We start from the raw sequence: 18,765 nt of genomic DNA, 5'->3' as shown, positions 1-18,765 counted from the left end.
AATATATCAGATGCCAAATGCAGGGTTTGAAAGAAGAAAGAGGAAATGTAATAATAAAGAGTATGCTGAAGAAAGGTGAAAGTGTTAAGCTAAATGAGAAAATAAAGGCAACCAAGAAGGTATAATAATTTGGGACATTTTCTAAATCTTAATTTTCAGGAACCAGTTCCCACAAGGCTCCAGGGAAAGAGAACAGAAATGCTAATAGGCAGACTTCTTCCTCCTCTTCAAGGTATACTAGCAATATTAAATAATTAACTGTTGCAAAACAACTGCTGGGGAAAAACTACAAAATTCATGGTTGTACAGAAAGTAATTAATAGCATAATTTATTACCTTTTCAATGGGTTAATAATGAAAAGAATGGGATTCTGGACTGGTTATTATTATCATTTATCTCAATTCCAATTCTTCACAGCAAAATTGTTTGTCCAAGGTGCTTTAACCCAGTTTTCCTATTTTTCCATCTATGACAGTAAAAAGGAAACCACTGTTTCCTGCCATTATTGTTTTCTGAGCATTAGCAACATGTTTATCAACATTCTCTACTCCACATAACCTCTCAATATGCTATCTATATAGTGCCATATTTATTAATGTAAAAGGGGAAAGGCATTTTCTTATACATGGTACTTCTGATGAACTACAAGTAACTACCATGGAAATGATTACCTTTGAGAAAAAAGGCACACAGATTAAAGGCAAAGGAGGACAGGGCCAGATTATAAACATTTTCTATGTGGAGATGAAATTGTCTCTAGGAAATTAGTAGGGAAGCCTAAAGAAGTATTAGACCCAAGTTTTAGAAATGTAGTTATGGTAAATAACACAGAAGTTAGAAGGAGCCAGGTAAAACTGGGCAATGAAAAAAAAAATAGTAGCCTTATTTGCAGGAAAGATATGGGAGGCGTAGAGATTAAAAGAATGAAACAGAATCAAGAATAATGAAGATCTGTTTGAATAAATGGAGGGATCATTGGTAATTCCTAAGTTTATAACTACTGTTGATGCACATTTTGAGAACATTCACCAAATCCAAACAACTTCAAGATCTTATACAGCTTAACATAAGAACTGAAACAAGATAAATTTATTCTACTTTAAGAATACTGAAGATCTGAAAATCTGAACATACAAACTAAAATATAAGACCTTAATCACCATATAAATAATCATCACACGAATGTTACCTCCATTCTTGGTAAGGCCTTCCTTGGTCACTGTGTCTATATACATTTTAACCAATCACCACACCCACCAAAAAACTTCCCTATACTCCCTTTTCCTACTTTGTTTTTTCCCCTTAGCACTGTCTAGCATATCATTTTCCTGTTTTACTTATTGTAATATTTATCTTCCACTAGAATGTATATTACCTTAAGAACTGAGATTTCTATTTTTGTTCACTTACATATTCCCAGTGCCTAGAACAGTGCTTAGCACACAGTAGCCACTCAACAATATTTATTGCATGAATGAACAACCCATCTTTAAAACGAAAAAAAAAAAAAAGTTTTTTTTTTTTTTTTTGACAGAATTTCACTCTCGTTACCCAAGCTGGAGTGCAATGGCATGATCTTGGCTCACTGCAACCTCTGCCTCCCACATTCAAGCAATTCTCCCACCTCAGCCTCCTAAGTAGCTGGGATTACAGGCATCCGCCCCCATGCCCAGCTAATTTTTTGTATTTTTTTAGTAGAGGTGGGGTTTCACCATGTTGGCCAGGCTGGTCTCGAACTCCTGACCTCAGGCAATCCACCCGCCTTGGCCTCCCAAAGTGCTGGGATTACAGGCGTGAGCCACCGTGCTTGGCCTAAGAAAAGAGTATTAAAAGAAAATACTATAGGATTCAATGAAGTTCCTTTACTGTCAACTAAGTTTAAAAAAAACTTAGCAACATATTGTCTACTGAAATATGAATGAAAGGGTTGTTTGAGAGATTGACTGAAAAGATTTAGATTAAATTAAAAAAGAAAACAATAAAAAAATACTGAAGCCAGAAGGAATCTAGTTAAGGAAAAAATTGGAGGCACAATGTAATAGTGAAGACATGAAATTGAAGGGCAGTAGGAGGGGAATAAAAAAGAAATGACAGGAAATTATAAAATTCCTCAAATGGAGCAGTTCTGGGTAACAATCAGATCCAGGAAAGTAGCCTGCTGAAATGAAGACCAGAAGGTCAAGACTGCAAAGAAAAGTAGCCAAGAATGATGATGAGGATCAGATGTAGAAAATCTGGCTTTGGGAAGAAATTGCTAAGATCCGTAGATGAAAATGAAAGCTAATAGATACTGATGTGAATGCTACACAGATTCGATAATGGGATTTATATATGTGGGTGATAGACTAATAATTTGTAAGGGGAATAAGGTACAATAACAATACTCCACTATCTCTACTCCCACTCCCATTCTTTTCCTAACTGTGGTATTATGGTGAATAGGAGAACTAGTATCTTTCAAGAAACAAAACTGCTAGGAAGGCTGAATCCTAAGGAAAAGTTAGTTAAGGCAATTGGTTTTCAGTGGAGGAGCACTTCTGTAGGACTGAAGTTTCACAAAGGAATAATTCAGAGGCACAGTGGAAAAGCTTAGCAGGAAATTCTTGTTCTGTACTTCGATAAAGTTCAACCCAAGGCAGAAAGATGTTTCCCTGGTCTTTTAAGATTCCCCCATGATAGAAAGCGGTGAGTCTCATTTTTAATAAAGCTACTGCTATATTATAACCACATTATTTTCTTCCTAGAAAAGAAATATTCTAATTTTGTTTTAGGCTACAGTAACTGGAAAGAAACCTTATTTTTAAAACACGCTCTTTTTAAACAATAGAACCATTATCTTAAAGGCACTTCAACTTCTATAAACAATTTTATCCACAACCTAATTACTTATTAATCGTAAAAACAATTCCTTAATCTCTTTGGCAACTTCTTAAACTGGAAATATTTCTAGTTTTTCCTTTCTCCATTTCCATATTACCTTTGTCACTCTAAGTTTATAATGGTAACTGTCTTATAAGCTTGCTTTTTCTTGTTCCCACAGAGCATCTTCAGGAATTCAAGCATTTTAAAAGACTCCTTATCTTTCTACTCAGCCTATTCTTTTGTCATACCTTAGCCCATAATATGGTTTAAAAAGCATAGCTTTAGCAAATTTTAATAATACTAGCAAATTTATAGTATTTTATTATCTATTATATAAACTAAAGAAAAACTACTTTAGATCCCCATGATAACTAAAAACTGTGTTTAGTAGTAAACAGATATTTTAGCAAACTTTTTGTTACTAGTTAATTCAGAAACTTAAAAAATCTTAAGCTGTATTATAATTCGGTGTTTTAAATTTACATGTCACATACCATGTATCAGCTAAAAATGGTCAAATAATATAACCTATACAAATGGTAAACATTTTGATAAAATATTTGTAAGACAGCAGTGTCCTACTTACAGAGAAGAACCATTATATCTAATGAAAACTAAATAGGCAATGTGGAACTCTATGATGTACACAAATGAACAGTTAAATTTTAGTTAACAATTTAAATTATATGTGCTCCAAGGTAATACTAACTTGTATTAAAGAACTAAAGGAAGAAATCAAGGCTATAAAGATTTAGAAGAAAACAGAGGCTACAGCTCACACACGTCAAGTAAGATTTTCTTTTCTTTTTTTTTTTTTGAGACAGAGTCTCGCTCTGTTGCCCACACTGGAGGTGCAGTGGCACAATCTCGGCTCACTGCCACCTATGCCTCCCGGGTTCAAGCGATTCTCCTGCCTCAGTCTCCCGAGTAGCTGGAACTACAGGCGTGTGCCACCATGCCTTGCTAATTATTGTTTTTTTGTTGATGTCTGTTTTGTATTTTTAGTAGAGATGAGGTTTCACTGTGTTAGCCAGGATGGTCACGATTTCCTGACCTTGTGAACCGCCTGCCTCGGCCTTCCAAAGTGCTGAGATTACAGGCATGAGCCACCACGCCCGGCCAAAGACTTTCTCAGAATCTGTCCTTAACAACAATCATTCCATCCCCAAGTGTCTCAAAGAAAGGTAGTACTTTCATTTTCTTAGGCTACAACACCAACCCCTGGTGTTTGTTTCAAATTCTTTGTTTCTCAATCATCCATAAAGCATGAAAGCCAATTATGCAGAGCAGTGCTTTCCAACTCTTCTCTCCTCAGGCACATATAGAACAATAACATAAGGCAACCAGTCTGGAGGCCCCAGACACTCATGGCACACAGGTTGGAAAGCTCCAATTTAGAGTATCAAAGGATAATCCAGGAAACAAACTCCACCTTTCGTAGGCATCATAAAGATGCTTTATAGGTAAGCAACATAGGATCACTGAGTGAGTGAATGAGTAAACACTGACTCAGTTACACAAAATGATGTCTTCTTGAACAAGTCTCAGGCAGCCTGCTCTTCATTTGTGCCCCCTTTCTTAAAAAAATAAAGTAAAATAAAAATAAAAGAGTAAAGTATATATAACCTTCTGGGAATTGTAACAAGACTTATTTTTAGTACCTGTAATTGTAAATCAAAGGCTGGAAAAGTCTTCTGTGAAAGTGGTTCTCTCATAACTGATAAGGGCCATCTTCTTCACTATTGTTACCAGTATTCTGACTTATAAATACTCATTAAAATATTGTATTTATTAGCCACGCGAGTGGTCATATACTCCTTTTCTGAATATTTATTCTTTCTTCAAGGGCATGAATTCATGGGATATGAGGGGCAAGAATCTCACTTCTAGAATTCATCTAAGGCAGAGGATTCTAAGATGTGATCCACAGGCAAAATGGTTACAGAACAGTTTTCAGCAACTATCTTTCACATAACTATTACATCAGAACTACTACTAAAGTGCACTGTTTATTCACCAAGAAGGCTTTTAAAGGAAAGCTACCATTAATCTGGGAGGAACCCTGTAGACTTACAGACTCAGTAATCATAATACTTCTTTAAAAAAAAAAAAAATCAAGAAACTAGAACTCAGGAAAATGGGTTAAAATAAAACCAATGAATAACCAATGAATAAAACCAATGACTAAAGAAATGAACATTAGTGATCTCAAAATGCAGTGATATTGTAAACTAATGTATGTATATGTCAATTCCACTACTGGACTTTTCAGAAGTAGTCTTGATCAGAGTGTATTACCCAGCAGAGGGTGCAAATTAATCTTATTTCAATATCACTGTCTCATTTGTCTTGAGATTTCACAAGACTTCGCTATTTTCAATTTACAGCCATGAGTTATTGCCTCTGCCTTTGATCACACAAGTCCCCATAACCTAGAATGCTATACTATAGTTAATCCCTCTAAGAAATATGGCAACTTTCTGACTGAAAGCTCTCCTTTATGGCTATACCGAGAGATGTTTCTTATCCCCGTTTCACAAGTAACAAGCTTCCTCAAAGAAAAATGGCTACGTGAAACAACAGGTGTTCTGATTCCTGTTACTTCTAGCAAAATAATCTATTTTCTTATTAGTTTATCAATATTCTATACCCTAGGACTAGGGTAAGTGCTCTTGATTTTTAAGCTCTGTCACAGAGAATATAAGTTTCTGTTCTTTCTGAATCTCAGATTTATTTTCACTAGCTTTATGTTAAAGCCACACTCTGAACAATCACCCAATCCATCAATCTGTGCAGGCTCATACTTAGTTATGCAGATTTTGTCCCTTATTATCCTAAACTGTCCATCTCTACTATATCCAATATTCTGTTTCACTGAGTTTTTTCTATTTCACATCTAGGTCATCCTTTCCTTGTTCTTATAATTTTTCGAGCAAGCATTTTTCTCTCTTAATCCACATTTTACTTTCTACTACCTTTGTATTCTTAAGAAAAAGTTTATCTAGAAAAAAATGCCTTAGATTTTCACCATTTTACTCAGTTTCTAAAATAGACAATTTCTCCAACAATATTCCCCAGTTACCATTAGCTCAGACCAGAAGCATTATACCATCATAGGCGCCTTCTTAGATGTCTCCAGGCTTAAAAAAGCATTAGTATATGGCAGATCCCATTTTATCCAAGGCCAGACCACCTTTAAAAATTTAAACTTTTTAAAGATGACTATTTATCATATTTCACTTTTGACTTCAATCGGGGTTCTCTATTTTGGCTGAGACACATTATACAATGTGTAGCATGGGTGAATCACAAACTCATAAAACATTAGGGTAGGAAGGCTTTCAAGATGATTTAGGATAACTCTCCCTTTAAGTGGGGAAGAAATTGGGGCACTGAAAGTTAAGCAACTTTCTGAATTACTACAATGATTCAGTTGTAAAAAAAATACGAAGAAACCAAGCCCCCAAACTGAAAGTCGTCATATTCAAACTGTTCATGCATGGAAGAATTATTTGGAGCTCAAAACATAAGAAATAACAAAGATGCTAAATAAACAGATCCATAAATATATATTTAAAGGGAATTCTCACTATTTTCAAGGCTCTATTTTGGCACTTTATTTTTATTTTGCGTCTAAGTGTATGCTCTTCTTTTTCTTGATACAGAAATGACACTAACATTACTCAGCTTTTCGGATGTAATCAGTTGTTTTTGGCCCACAAATGAAACAAAGAAAGTGAAGGAGCTTTCCATACTAATTAAAAGAGAGCAAATAACATTATCAAAGGTTAAACTGAAATTTTAAAATGTATACACGTAAGAAACTACACATCTGCATGGAAGACAATAGTGTTAAAAATTAGGCTGGCCACCAGGTGGTCTTATGAGCCTAGAAAATAAGGGAATTAATAAGGGAATCACCTTGGCTATGTTCGAATAAAACTTAATTTGTGGATACTGAAATGGGAATTTCATATAATTCTTATGTTACACAAAATTATTATTTTTAATTTTTTCCAACCATGTAAAACTATAAAAGCCATTATTAGCTCACAGACCATATAAAAATAACTGGTGGGCTTGCATTTGGCCTGTGGATTAGTTTGCCAATCTCTGGTCTAGGGAATAGCTGAGAGAAGGGAAGGCAGGACGTTACCGGTTTAATAACTAGGGGGACTATTTATTAACTCCTGCATTAAACGTAAATGGAAAAGCAGCAACCCCATCCCCCAACAAATGTGTATCAATGTCAGTCTCAGTTTGAAAAAAAAATTTTGTATTTCACTGTCTTTAACACAGAAACAGCTCCAGAAACATAATCACTGATTCATAGGCGAAAAAAATCTCACAACAGTATACTAATCATAACTTTAAACAGATAATTCATTATCTAAAATTATAGTATTAGATACATTATTCATTACCATTTTGTCCCTGAGTCGCTCTCCACGGATAAAAAAGTCAGCACAGCCATTCTCTTCCTGATGAGGGACTTTGAAGACAGTGACGCTGCTTAGTCCACTCCCTCCAAGCGGTAACCATCCACCACTTGAGTCATCTCGGGTCATCACCACAGCTCGCACTCGTGCATAACTATTACTAAAATAGATGCAAAGATCAGGAATTAGCTTTTCCATAAACAAAAAACAGCCAAGCCATCAGTCTTGTTTGAGAAACCAAAGACCACATTAGTTAACATGTGGTGACTAAGGTGTTTACTACTTCCATGAAAATCCACAGAAAGTAACTTACTTGAAAGAGGTCAAAAACCAAAAACAGACTTTAAGGTTGTCCTTTATTTTGAAGACTAATCTTGTAACAAAAGACTACAAAACTACTACTTCAATTCATCATTTCAGTAGTTCCAGCACATCTGATTGCCATGGAACAAGCTGTGAAGGATCCCAGAGACAAATACTGTCAAACTACACAGGGTACCATAAAACTTGTCTATATATGTCCATTTGCTACAGTATTATAACCAGGACAAACTGCTGTATTTCAGCACATTAAACTGTAGCATCTAGAAGTTCCTAACAGTTCCAGAATATATTATAAATCAAATGCTGAAACAAACATGCTTAGTTACATTTTTAATTTCTTCTACCAACTGGGAATCTCAATCACTTACACAAATCATATAAAGAAAAGTGTTATGCTTAAATTACTTAACAGGCAAATTGGTCTGTAGAAACTGTAAGAAACAAATTTCTGTTATTAGCTAACCAGTTTATATTTTTCTATAGCAGTCCAAAGAGAATAAGACACATGTATAATCAACATGATAATCAAAATACAGGCCATTTTCATCACTTCAAAAATCCTTATGCCGAACACAGAGATTTTGCCTGTTTGGGGCCTTCAAATAAATGGAATCAAACAGAATTACCATTTGTACCCTTTTTGTCTGACTACTTTCTCTCATGTTGTTTTGTGTATCAGAAGTTCATTTTTTTTTAACTAAGTAGTCCTCTAATTGAATACATCTATCATAATTTATTCTTTCTTACATGGATAGGCATTTGGATTTTTCTAGTTGTTGGCAATTATGAATAAAGCTGTTATAAACATTCTTGTGCATGTCTTTTTTGTAGACATTTTTTCTTTTCTCAAATAATTACCTAGGAGTGGAATTAACGGGTCACAGGATAGGTACATGTTTAACTATACAAGACACTATCTTCCAAAGTGGCTGTACTGTTACACATTCCCATCAATAATGTATGACAGTTTCAGATGCACCACATCCCTGCCAATACTTGGTGTTTTCAGTCTTAACTTTACTCATTGTATTGAGTATATAGTGGTATCCCACAGCGTTTTTAATTTCTATTTCCATAATGACTCATGATGTTGAGCATCTTTTCATGTGCTTTTTGGCCATTTGTTTATCTTGTTTTTAAGTCTGTGAACATTTTTTATTACACTGTCTTTATTATGATTTTTAGAAGTGTTTTTTAAAATATATTCTGGGCATAAGTATTTTTTAGAGAATATACTTTTAAAGTTGCACTGGGTTGTGGTTAAGAGTGAGAATTCTAGAGTCAAACTTCCACAAGTTGGATCTTGGCTTAGAAACTTACTATCTGTATGACTTTGAGAAAGTTACTAAATCTCTGTGCCTCAAACTTATGTGTGAAATAACAGCACTTACTTATAATAAATGTAAACCATACCTGACACATAACAGGCACTATATGAGTATTACTTTTTATTATCATTATGACAACAAAGCATTGAAAACCGAAGACACTACCATCCTGGTAATTCAAAATCAGATACGATCTGGGAAATAATTGAATTTTCATGTTCAACCATAATTATCTATTATTGGGGTCAAAATAATTCTTTATATAGAAACTCTAAAAGGGTTTGGCTTCACAATTTACTCTTTTGTGGAAGCTTTTTATTATTTAGTTATTCAGAGGCTCTAATTCTTATCTGGACCCAATTCTTGCCAATCTTCAACTCAGAGAAATGGTCAGAGAAAGTGTGGGTGCATAAAGGTTGGGTCGATGTAGATATTAAATTCTCCTGAGATGGGCTGGAGCAAGCTCCACCACTATAAACACAATATGCATCTTAAAAGGCAGTGGGAGCAGACTACATAATAACCACATTTGTGGGCTAGCTTCTATTCTAAAGCAAATTAAGAGAATCTTATAAGATGTTCCTTCTTTATTAAAAACCTAAACTGTAACTCAATTTCTAATCTGATCATATTTGAACAGTAATTTCAAATATATCCTTTCATACACAGCAGGAGAACTAAACTACTGTCTCTGTACGTTTTGTGATGCTTTAACAGAATACCAGACTGGGTAAATGATAAAGAGAAATTTATTTCTCACAGTTCTAGAGGCTTGGAAGTCCAGAGGCTAGGAAATCCAAGATCAAGGCACCAGTAGGTTCATTGTCTGGAAAGAGGTCAATCTCCACTTCCAAGATGGTGCACCTTGAATGCTGTGACCTCTGGAGGGGAGGAATGCTGTGTCCTTACATGGCAGAAGGTGGACAGCCAAAAAAGGATGGGCACCCTCAGTTCTTTTATTAGGATACGAATCCATTCATGAAGGTAGAACTCTTACTTTCATGATGGTAGGTGCTAAACACCTCCCAAAAGGCCGCATCTCCTAACACTGTTGCACTGGAGTTTAAATTTCAACAAAATTTGTGGGGGCAAAAACATTAAATCCATAGCAACTACTAATGTAGAAATCCAGGTGAGAGGTAATACTGAATTGAACTAGGACGATAACAATGGACACGAAGACGAATAGAGAGATTTGGTTATATTTTGGAGGTAGAGCCAAGAGGACTTGCTGATGAGATTGTAACTACAAAACAAGTAAAGTGTTCCAAATCATCTAAAATTCTTAGTAGCATCCATGAGCTTCATTTCCTAAAATTTTCAGCTAGTATTTCAATAAAGTCAAAGGCAAAAGAAGATGACCAAACACACGAAGACAAATTTTGTCTCAGTTGTACTGGACCATGTAGTTTTGTTTCAAATGACAGTACTATATTACATATGAACCAGAATTACTCTAAAGCTATACTTTATTGCACTTTGTGGATAAATGTATGGCAGCAATTTCAAATTTACATACTGGCAAAATTTGTAATTTGATTAACAATCAAATTAATAGTTGCAGAAATTTTTACAAGCCCTAGTAGTTTTAACTGTCTGAAACGCAAAATGTCCTTCACCTAAAGTGACATGCTTTTTTAGTTTCTTTTCTCCCTTACAGAACTATCTTGCTTTGTGATTACCAAGCCTATTATATACCCCACCCAACTGCTAGACAAGTAGAAGGCTCAAGGAAGACACAGTCTGGAGATCTGAGATTTTATGTTTTCTCCTTGTTTTATGTGTCCATTATAAGGAAAAACCAGGCTTAAAACACTTAAAGTGTTTTGATAGTCAAGCTCCTTAGAGAACATAAAGACTCTAACCATACACTGGGACATTTCTTGGAACACAGAATACGTGCACAGTTTTAATACTGATTCCCATTCTTCCCATTTCCTGGTCACAACCGAAAGTTCCCAACTCTTCCTTTTCTCTCCACCAAGGCAGATAGTGACCATAATATTGTACTATAGATGCACACATGCTGATCCATGTATGAATTTTTTTTGTGATTTTTTTAGCTCATTGGCTGACACATGTACGAGTCTAGAGTACAGTATTATGCAAGTTTTTGTAATATTTTTACAAGCTTATAATACTTACATTAACCAGATGTTCAATTATGAGGTAAAATAATTGTGCATGATGTTCATAAATTAAAATTCTATCTATCCCCTATCCCTCTTACTGTTATTAGTTAATATGTTAAACATAATATGTATTCAACTTAATAACAGGAAAAGAAAATTTACAAGCATTGTAGCACAATATTGACTCCTATGGAATTCTCATTAATTTTACATCGGTTTCATTTTCTAAATACAATCCTGTGTTGCATAATAATGTTTCCATCAACAACAGACTCCACGTACAACAGTCCCATAAGATTACAATACTGTATCTTTATTGTACCTTTCTGACGTTTAGATACACAAATACTTACCATTGTGCTAAAACTGGCTACAATTTTCAGTACAACAACATGCTGTACAGCAAGCCTGTCCAACCTGTGGCCCAGGATGGCTTTGAATGCGGCCCAACACAAATTCATAAATTTCTTAAAACATTATGAAATTTTTGTGTGATTTTTTTAAAGCTTATCAGCTATCGTATTAGTGTATTTTCCCATCTAGGTTTGTGTAGGTACACTCTATGATGTTTGTGTGCACAATGATGAAATAACCCAATGATGTATTTCTCAGAGCAAATATGTATTGCAAAACACATGACTGCTTTACTCAGCATACTTATATTCTCTTGAAAGTAAAATAATTTCACGATTTACTTGACAGAAGATGCTGTAACTCCACTCAACTGGCACTCAAATATCTAATGTGCAAGGAAATGTTACCTCGATGAATCCAAAATTCATAGAGCCTATAAATCTGTAGCAAAGCAACTTTGCCCTTTACACTAAAGATTAATTTTGTGAACCTCCTGGAAAGGATTATGAATCCCCAAAATTGTAATCAAATGTGAGTTTTTTTGCCACATATGTATTTCCTTCAGGGGAGATAGTATATAGCTTTAATCACAATAGCATCTATGATCACCCTGGCCCACCAATTTAGGAACCACTGCTATACAAACAAAATGACAAGCAGTACAGCTCTGGCTCTTGCTCAGATCAGTTTCCTAAATTTGGATACATTTCTAACAGCCTGCCGGCCATTTATATTGTTTTGGTCAACTGTTCTTAAGCTTAACATTTCTAAAATAAATTGTTTGTCTTTCTCTTCTCTCTATACCTTTCTTTTCTATTACAATACATACCCAAGGAATACCTTGATATTAGCCCAGTGAGATCTATTTGTATTTCTGACCTCCAGGCTAAAATATAATAAATTTCTGTTGTTTTAAGTCACTAAGTTTATGGTAATTTGCCTACATCAACAACAGGAAACTAATACAAAGGAGGAAACATCTTCTTGAAGATATAGTAATATACATACAGGAGAAAAAGATAACTTTTTCCATTTTTAAATACAATAGTATTAAAACAAAATCCTAACCTCCGCCCCACCAACCACCAAATTGAGGAAGTTCTTAGAATGCCTTAAGATTTGTACAGTATAACAGGAACTTATTTATCCATTGAGGCATATTTATAGTGATAAAACACCCTTTGCTCTCTATATATTTTAAGTAAATATTAACCATCCAAATATTAAACATTATTACAGAGACTAGGTAGAAGAGAAAAGGGAAGCATTTAACAGAAGTAGGTTAGGATGATGTAGTACTTCACAGTGTAAGTACGTGCTTTCCAAACTATGTAGAATGCAGACATTCAGAAGATAACCACATTACTACTCAATAATCTATTCACTTAACCCATGAGATTCAAATACTACATAAACAAAATTGAAAAGTTATGATACTCTCTCTGTAGAAGTTCATAATCTAGTGGGCAAAGATACATTACCACATAATGGGAATATAGGAGATTACTAGTATTCATATTTGATGTAGGTTTTTAATAGTAGTATATCAGGTAGATAAAAGGCTAAGGACACTCAATAGAGAGAACGTGACACAAGTATATCATATTTAAGAACCAATACAAAGTTCAAAAGATGACAGTAGACATAAGCGATAGAAAGAAAGAAAATAGTAGTTGACTTACTGTATTAAGCCATGCATACTATGTTCAAGGTTAGTACTCTATTTTATCATGATAAAGAGACCACAGGATGACAATAAGCAAGAAAGTAGAATGTTCTGATTTGTATTTTAAAAGCTCTAAGAGCAGTAGGAGAACATTACTGCATTAACCCTAATGAAGGAGATATTTCTTCATCTTACAGAGAAGAGCTGAGATTGATTAGAAAGATGAAGATCTGTATTACTCCTTTAGCACTGGCAACTCTAAAAACTGGGGCAAATATTAAACATGGCACTCTGTTTAATAACAAGTCAGATCTAGGTTCCAAAGGCAGTGTCACCTCTTAAAAGTTGTAGTCTTGGAGCTGGGTGTGGTGGCTTACTCCTGCAATCCCAGCAGTTTGGGAGGCTGAGGTGGGTGGATCATGAGGTCAAGAGATCGAGATCATCCTAGCAAAGATGGTGAAACCTTGTCTCTACTAAAGATACAAAAATTAGATGGGTGTAGTGGCGTGTGCCTGTAGTCCCAACTACTCAGGAGGCTGAGGCAGGAAAACTACTTGAGCCTGGGAGGCAAAGGTTGCAGTGAGATGAGATCACAGCACTGCACTCCAGCCTGGTGAGAGAGGGAGACTCTGTCTCAAAAAAAAAAAAAAAAAAAAAAAAAAGTTGTACTCTTGGGCAACTTACTTAAGCTCTCTATATCCCTATTCCTGGTCTATAAAATGGAGATAATAATATTTATCACAGTGCTATAAGAAATAAATGAGGTTATGCATGTAGATTTCTTAGCATTTTGCCTGGCTCACTGTTATGTGCCCAATAAATGTTATTGCAATGACTTAATATATTAAATCAACTTTATGTTACTACAACGGCATTATCAAATCGCCTAAATTTGTCTCATTATTTATGATGATCTTGTATAAAAAACCAAGGTGACAGCTCCCTCTCAGAACTTTTAATGCTACGAATTATTAATCATAGCTAAGTATGTGATATGGTTTGCTGTGTCCCCATCCAAATCTGAACTTGAATTGTATCTCCCAGAATTCCCATGTGTTGTGGGAGGGACCCAAGGGGTCTTAAATGAATCATGGGGGCCGGTCTTTCCTGTGCTATTCTCATGATAGTGAATAAGTCTCATGAGATCTGATGGGTTTATTAGGGGCTTCTGCTTTTGCTTCTTCATTTTTCTCTTGCTGCCATCATATAAATGCCTTTCGCCTCCCGCTATGATTCTGAGGCCTCCCCATCCCTGTGGAATTGTTAAGTCCAATTAAACCTCTTTTTCTTCCCAGTCTCGAGTATGTCTTTATCAGCAGTGTAAAAACGGACCAATACAGTAGATTGGTACCAGTAGAGTGGGGTATTGCTGAAAAGATACCTGAAAATGTGGAAGTGACTTTGGAACTGGGTAACAGGCAGAGTTTGGAACAATTTGGAAGACTCAGAAGACAGGAAAATGTGGGAGAATGGCTTTGACAAAAATGCTAATAGTGAAATGAACAATAAGGTCCAGGCTGAGGTGGTCTCAGATGGAGATGAGGAACTTGTTGGGAACTGGAGCAAAGTTGAATCTTGTTATGTTTTAGCAAAGAAACTGGTGGCATTTTGCCTCTGCCCTAGAGATTTGTGGAACTTTGAGCTTGAAAGAGATGATTTAGGGTATCTGGGGGAAGAAATTTCTAAGCAGCAAAGCATTCAAAAGGTGACTTGGGTGCTGTTTTCAAAGGGAAACAGTGTTAAAGTTCAGAAAATTTGCAGCCTGACAATGCAGTAGAAAAGAAAAAACTATTTTGTGAGGAGAAATTCCAGCCAGCTGCAGAAATTTGCTTAAGTAGCAAGGAGCCTAATGTTAATCCCCAAGACCATGGAGAAAACATCTCCAGGCCACGTCAAAGACCTTCAGAGCAGCCCCTCCCATCACAGGCCCAGAGGCCCAGGAGGAAAAACTGGTCTCACAGGATGGGCCCACTGTCCCTGTGCTGTGTGTAGCCTAGGGACTTCGTGCCCTGTGTACCAGCCACTCCAGCCATGGCTGAAAGGGGCCAACATAGAGCTTGAGCTGTTGCTTCAGAGGGTGGAAGTCCCAAGCCTTGGCAGCTTCTACATGGTGTTGAACCTGTGGGTGCACAGAAGTCAAGAATTGAAGTTTGGGAAATTCTGCCTAGATTTCAGAAGATATATGGAAACACCTGGATGCCCAGGCAACAGTGCTTCAGGGGCAGGGCCCTCATGGAGAACCTCTGCTAGGGCAGCATGGAAGGGAAATGTGGGGTCAGAGCCCCCACACAGAGTCTCTACTGGGGCACTGCCTAGTGAAGCTTTGAGAAGGGGCCACCATTTACCACACCCCAGAATGGTAGACCCACTGACAGCTTCCACCATGTGTCTGGAAAAGCCACAGACACTCAACATCAGCCTGTGAAAGCAGCCAGGAGGAGGCTGTACCCTGCACAACCACGTGGGCAGAGATGCCCAAGACCATGGGAACCTACCTCTTGCATCAGCAAGACCTGGATGTGAGACATGGGGTCAAAGGAGATCATTTTGGAGCTTTAAAATTTGACTGCCCCACTGGATTTAAGACTTGCATGGGCCCTGTATCCCCTTTATTTTGGACAATTTATCCCATTTGGAATGGCTGTATTTACCCAATACCTGTCCCTCCATTGTATCTAGGAAGTAACTAGCTTGCTTTTGATTTTACAGGCTCACAAGCAGAAGGCACTTGCCTTGTCTCGAATGAGACTTTGGACTCTGGACTTTTGGGTTAATGGTAAAACGCGTTAAGACTCTGGGGGACTGCTGGGAAGGCATGATTGGTTTAGAAAAGTGAGGACATGAGAACTGCAGGGGCCAAGGGCAGAATGATATGGGCTAGCTGTGTCCCCACCCAAATCTCAACTTAAACTGTATCTCTCAGAATTCCCACATGTTGTGGGAGGGACCCAGGGGGAGGTAATGGAATCATTAGGACTGGTCTTTCTCATACTATTCTTGTGATAGGGAATAAGTCTCAGGAGATCTGATGGGTTTATGAGGGGTTTCCACTTTTGCTTCTTCCTCATTTTTCTTTTGCTGCCACCATGTAAGAAATGCCTTTCGCCTCCCGCCATGACTCTGAGGCCTCTCCAGCCATGCGGAACTATAAGTCCAATTAAACCTCTTTTTGTTCCCAGTCTTGGGTATGTCTTTATCAGCAGCATGAAAACAAACTAACACAGTATCAAATATCAGTCATCTAAGTCTTCCACAAACTGTTTATATAATGCAGACATCTGGGAATTCTTCCAGAAGAGGAAATAAAATTAAAATATGAGAGATGAATAGAGGTTTTCACAAACTACACCTTTAGAATCAATCATTTTAGGTTCTGCTAGACAGTATCATCAACCTATGAAAATAGTTCAAACTATAACTACTTTGAATGTCCCCTGCCTTCTGGTACTACTAGTGTCCATTCCCCATGACTCCTTAATTACTAGCATTGATACTATGATTTCATTCTGAAATTCTCTTGGTCTATGTCAGAAGAAGGGAACTATAAAAAGTATTCCTTCTCAACAAAAGATCAAAACATAGAAGACAGGAAGTCAACATTAATATCAGAGTTCATGATGAGATAAAAGCATTAGAGTAAAATATGAAAAATTTTAAAATAATCCTATAGTCGGGAAAGCCTCAGATCCAGAGGCCATTAAAATATAAAAGGATAAATTCAACTATATTAAACACATTCCTGCATGGTAAAAACACCATAAACAATAAAGACAAAAATAACAAATTGGGAAAAAAATATGTAACACACATGTATTAGCTTTTTATTGCTGTCCTAACAACTACCACAAACTTAGTGGCTTACAACAACACAAATTTATACACTTCTGTGAGTTGGAAGTCCAAAGAGTTTCACACTGGGCTAAAATCAAGGTACTGGCAGTGCTGCATTCCTTTCAAGAAGCTCTAAAAGAGAAAACAGTTTCCCTTGCCTTTCCCAGTTCCTAGAGACCATCCACATTCCTTGGCTCATGGCTCCCTCCTTCTACCCTCAAAGTTATGAATATTGCTTCTCTCTGAACCTTCTTCTGTAGTTATATCTTTCTCTAACCACAGTCCTATACAGTCAGGAAAGGTTATCCACTGAAGTGCTCATGTGATTAGCCTAGGTTCATCCAGATAATCCAGGATAACCTCCCTATATCAAAGCTCACAAACTGAATCACAGTTGCAAAATCCTAACATACTCACAGGTTCTGGAGATTAGGGCAAGGACATCTTTGGGGAGGGGCAGAACATATTATGTCTACCACAAATGGCATATAACAGGAAAAAAAAAAAAAAGGTACTTCCTTAAAAGTAACTCCAAAAATCAGTAAGAAAAGAAAAACAACATAAAGGAAAAACAGGCTAAGTTCATGAGTAAAATCCACAGAAGAAAAACATAAACGCCATGAAATATAGAAAAAGTAATTTTATTCAGAATAAGAGGAATGCAAATGAAAGAGATTACCTTTTTTTTTCATTTCAAAGCACTGATTGCAGTTTTTCTTAAACGTGGAATACAAAACTTGTAAAACCCCAACAAATTCATTTAATAATCACCACACTAATAATCAGGAATCATGGCAAAACTTGTTTTAGCAAAAAATTCCATTGGTTTAGAGGTTAACTAAAAACACAGATTCCCAAAGTCTACTCCCTGATTCCTAAGGTTTAAGGCACAGGAAACCTGTAGTTTAAATTCCGAAGGAAATTATGATGTTGTATTTGGAATACTGGTAAACTAGAAAACTAATCTTAATTTTGAATAAACTAACTGAAAATTTGTTGCTGTAAAATTCTATCCAGAATAATTTATCTCATATCACTGCAGGTAATATAGCCTAACCAAACAGTTACTCTAGTTTAGGGCTTTGAATAATCTTAAATATTGAGTTCCAAAGAAAAGCAATAAAAAAAGACACAATATTCAAAGCAAAAAAATACTGAGTTAGCATAGCCTGGCAATATAAAATCTTATAATGGCTATAACTTAGAAGGCTATACCTCTCTGACCACCTCTCTTACTGCTTACTCACTATATTGCAATGATAGTATTTTTGTACTCCTTAAGTATAATAGTTCTTTTCTACCGTGGGGCCTCTAGACGCTGTTTCCTTTAGCTGGGTATTCCCCTGAGATATTCTATTGGTTGCTCCTTTCTAAGCTATCAGCTAACAAGAATCCTCCTCGGAGTAGCACCAGCATCCATCCACCTTCTCTCCACTATTTCTTTTTCTGGTTTTATCTTCCTCATAATGCCTATGACTATCCGAAATTATTTTATTTTTTTATTGTCTGTCCTCTATTAATAGGATTTACGCTCCATGAGTAGGAACCTTGTTTTCCTTGCTCACTACAAACTCTGAACCTTCCTCTCAATTTATTAACATGTCATATTCATGAACCTCTATGAAGACAATAACATATGTTATGAAAGTTTAGTTGTAAACAAGCCTGAAGTAGAAAATTTTCAGTACCTTCCTCTACCTTCCTCCTCTGAGTTCCCGTCTTCCACCAATACTCATTTATCCCCGACCCTTGTGATCAGGTCATTTTGACTGAAGGTAGGTAAACATGAATCCAGAAGCAACTCTTAGTGATAGAGAGGTGAAAACAG

The 18,765-nt window shown here is 36.3% G+C and overlaps 1 protein-coding gene across 1 annotated transcript in view; it reads right to left on the bottom strand.

The window, feature by feature from the left end:
• Positions 1–18,765, bottom strand: part of SPRED1 (sprouty related EVH1 domain containing 1) — a 105,053-nt gene that overhangs the window by 50,385 nt on the left and 35,903 nt on the right. The window contains exon 2 of the mRNA XM_003780630.4: positions 7,288–7,462. Within this exon, the coding sequence (XP_003780678.2) occupies positions 7,288–7,462 (175 nt within the window). The remainder of the gene's footprint in view (positions 1–7,287; positions 7,463–18,765) is intronic.

This window comes from Pongo abelii, chromosome 16 (assembly GCF_028885655.2).
Source record: "Pongo abelii isolate AG06213 chromosome 16, NHGRI_mPonAbe1-v2.0_pri, whole genome shotgun sequence".
Taxonomy (NCBI): Eukaryota; Metazoa; Chordata; class Mammalia; order Primates; family Hominidae; genus Pongo; species Pongo abelii.
This window is presented reverse-complemented; position numbering and strand designations above follow the sequence as displayed.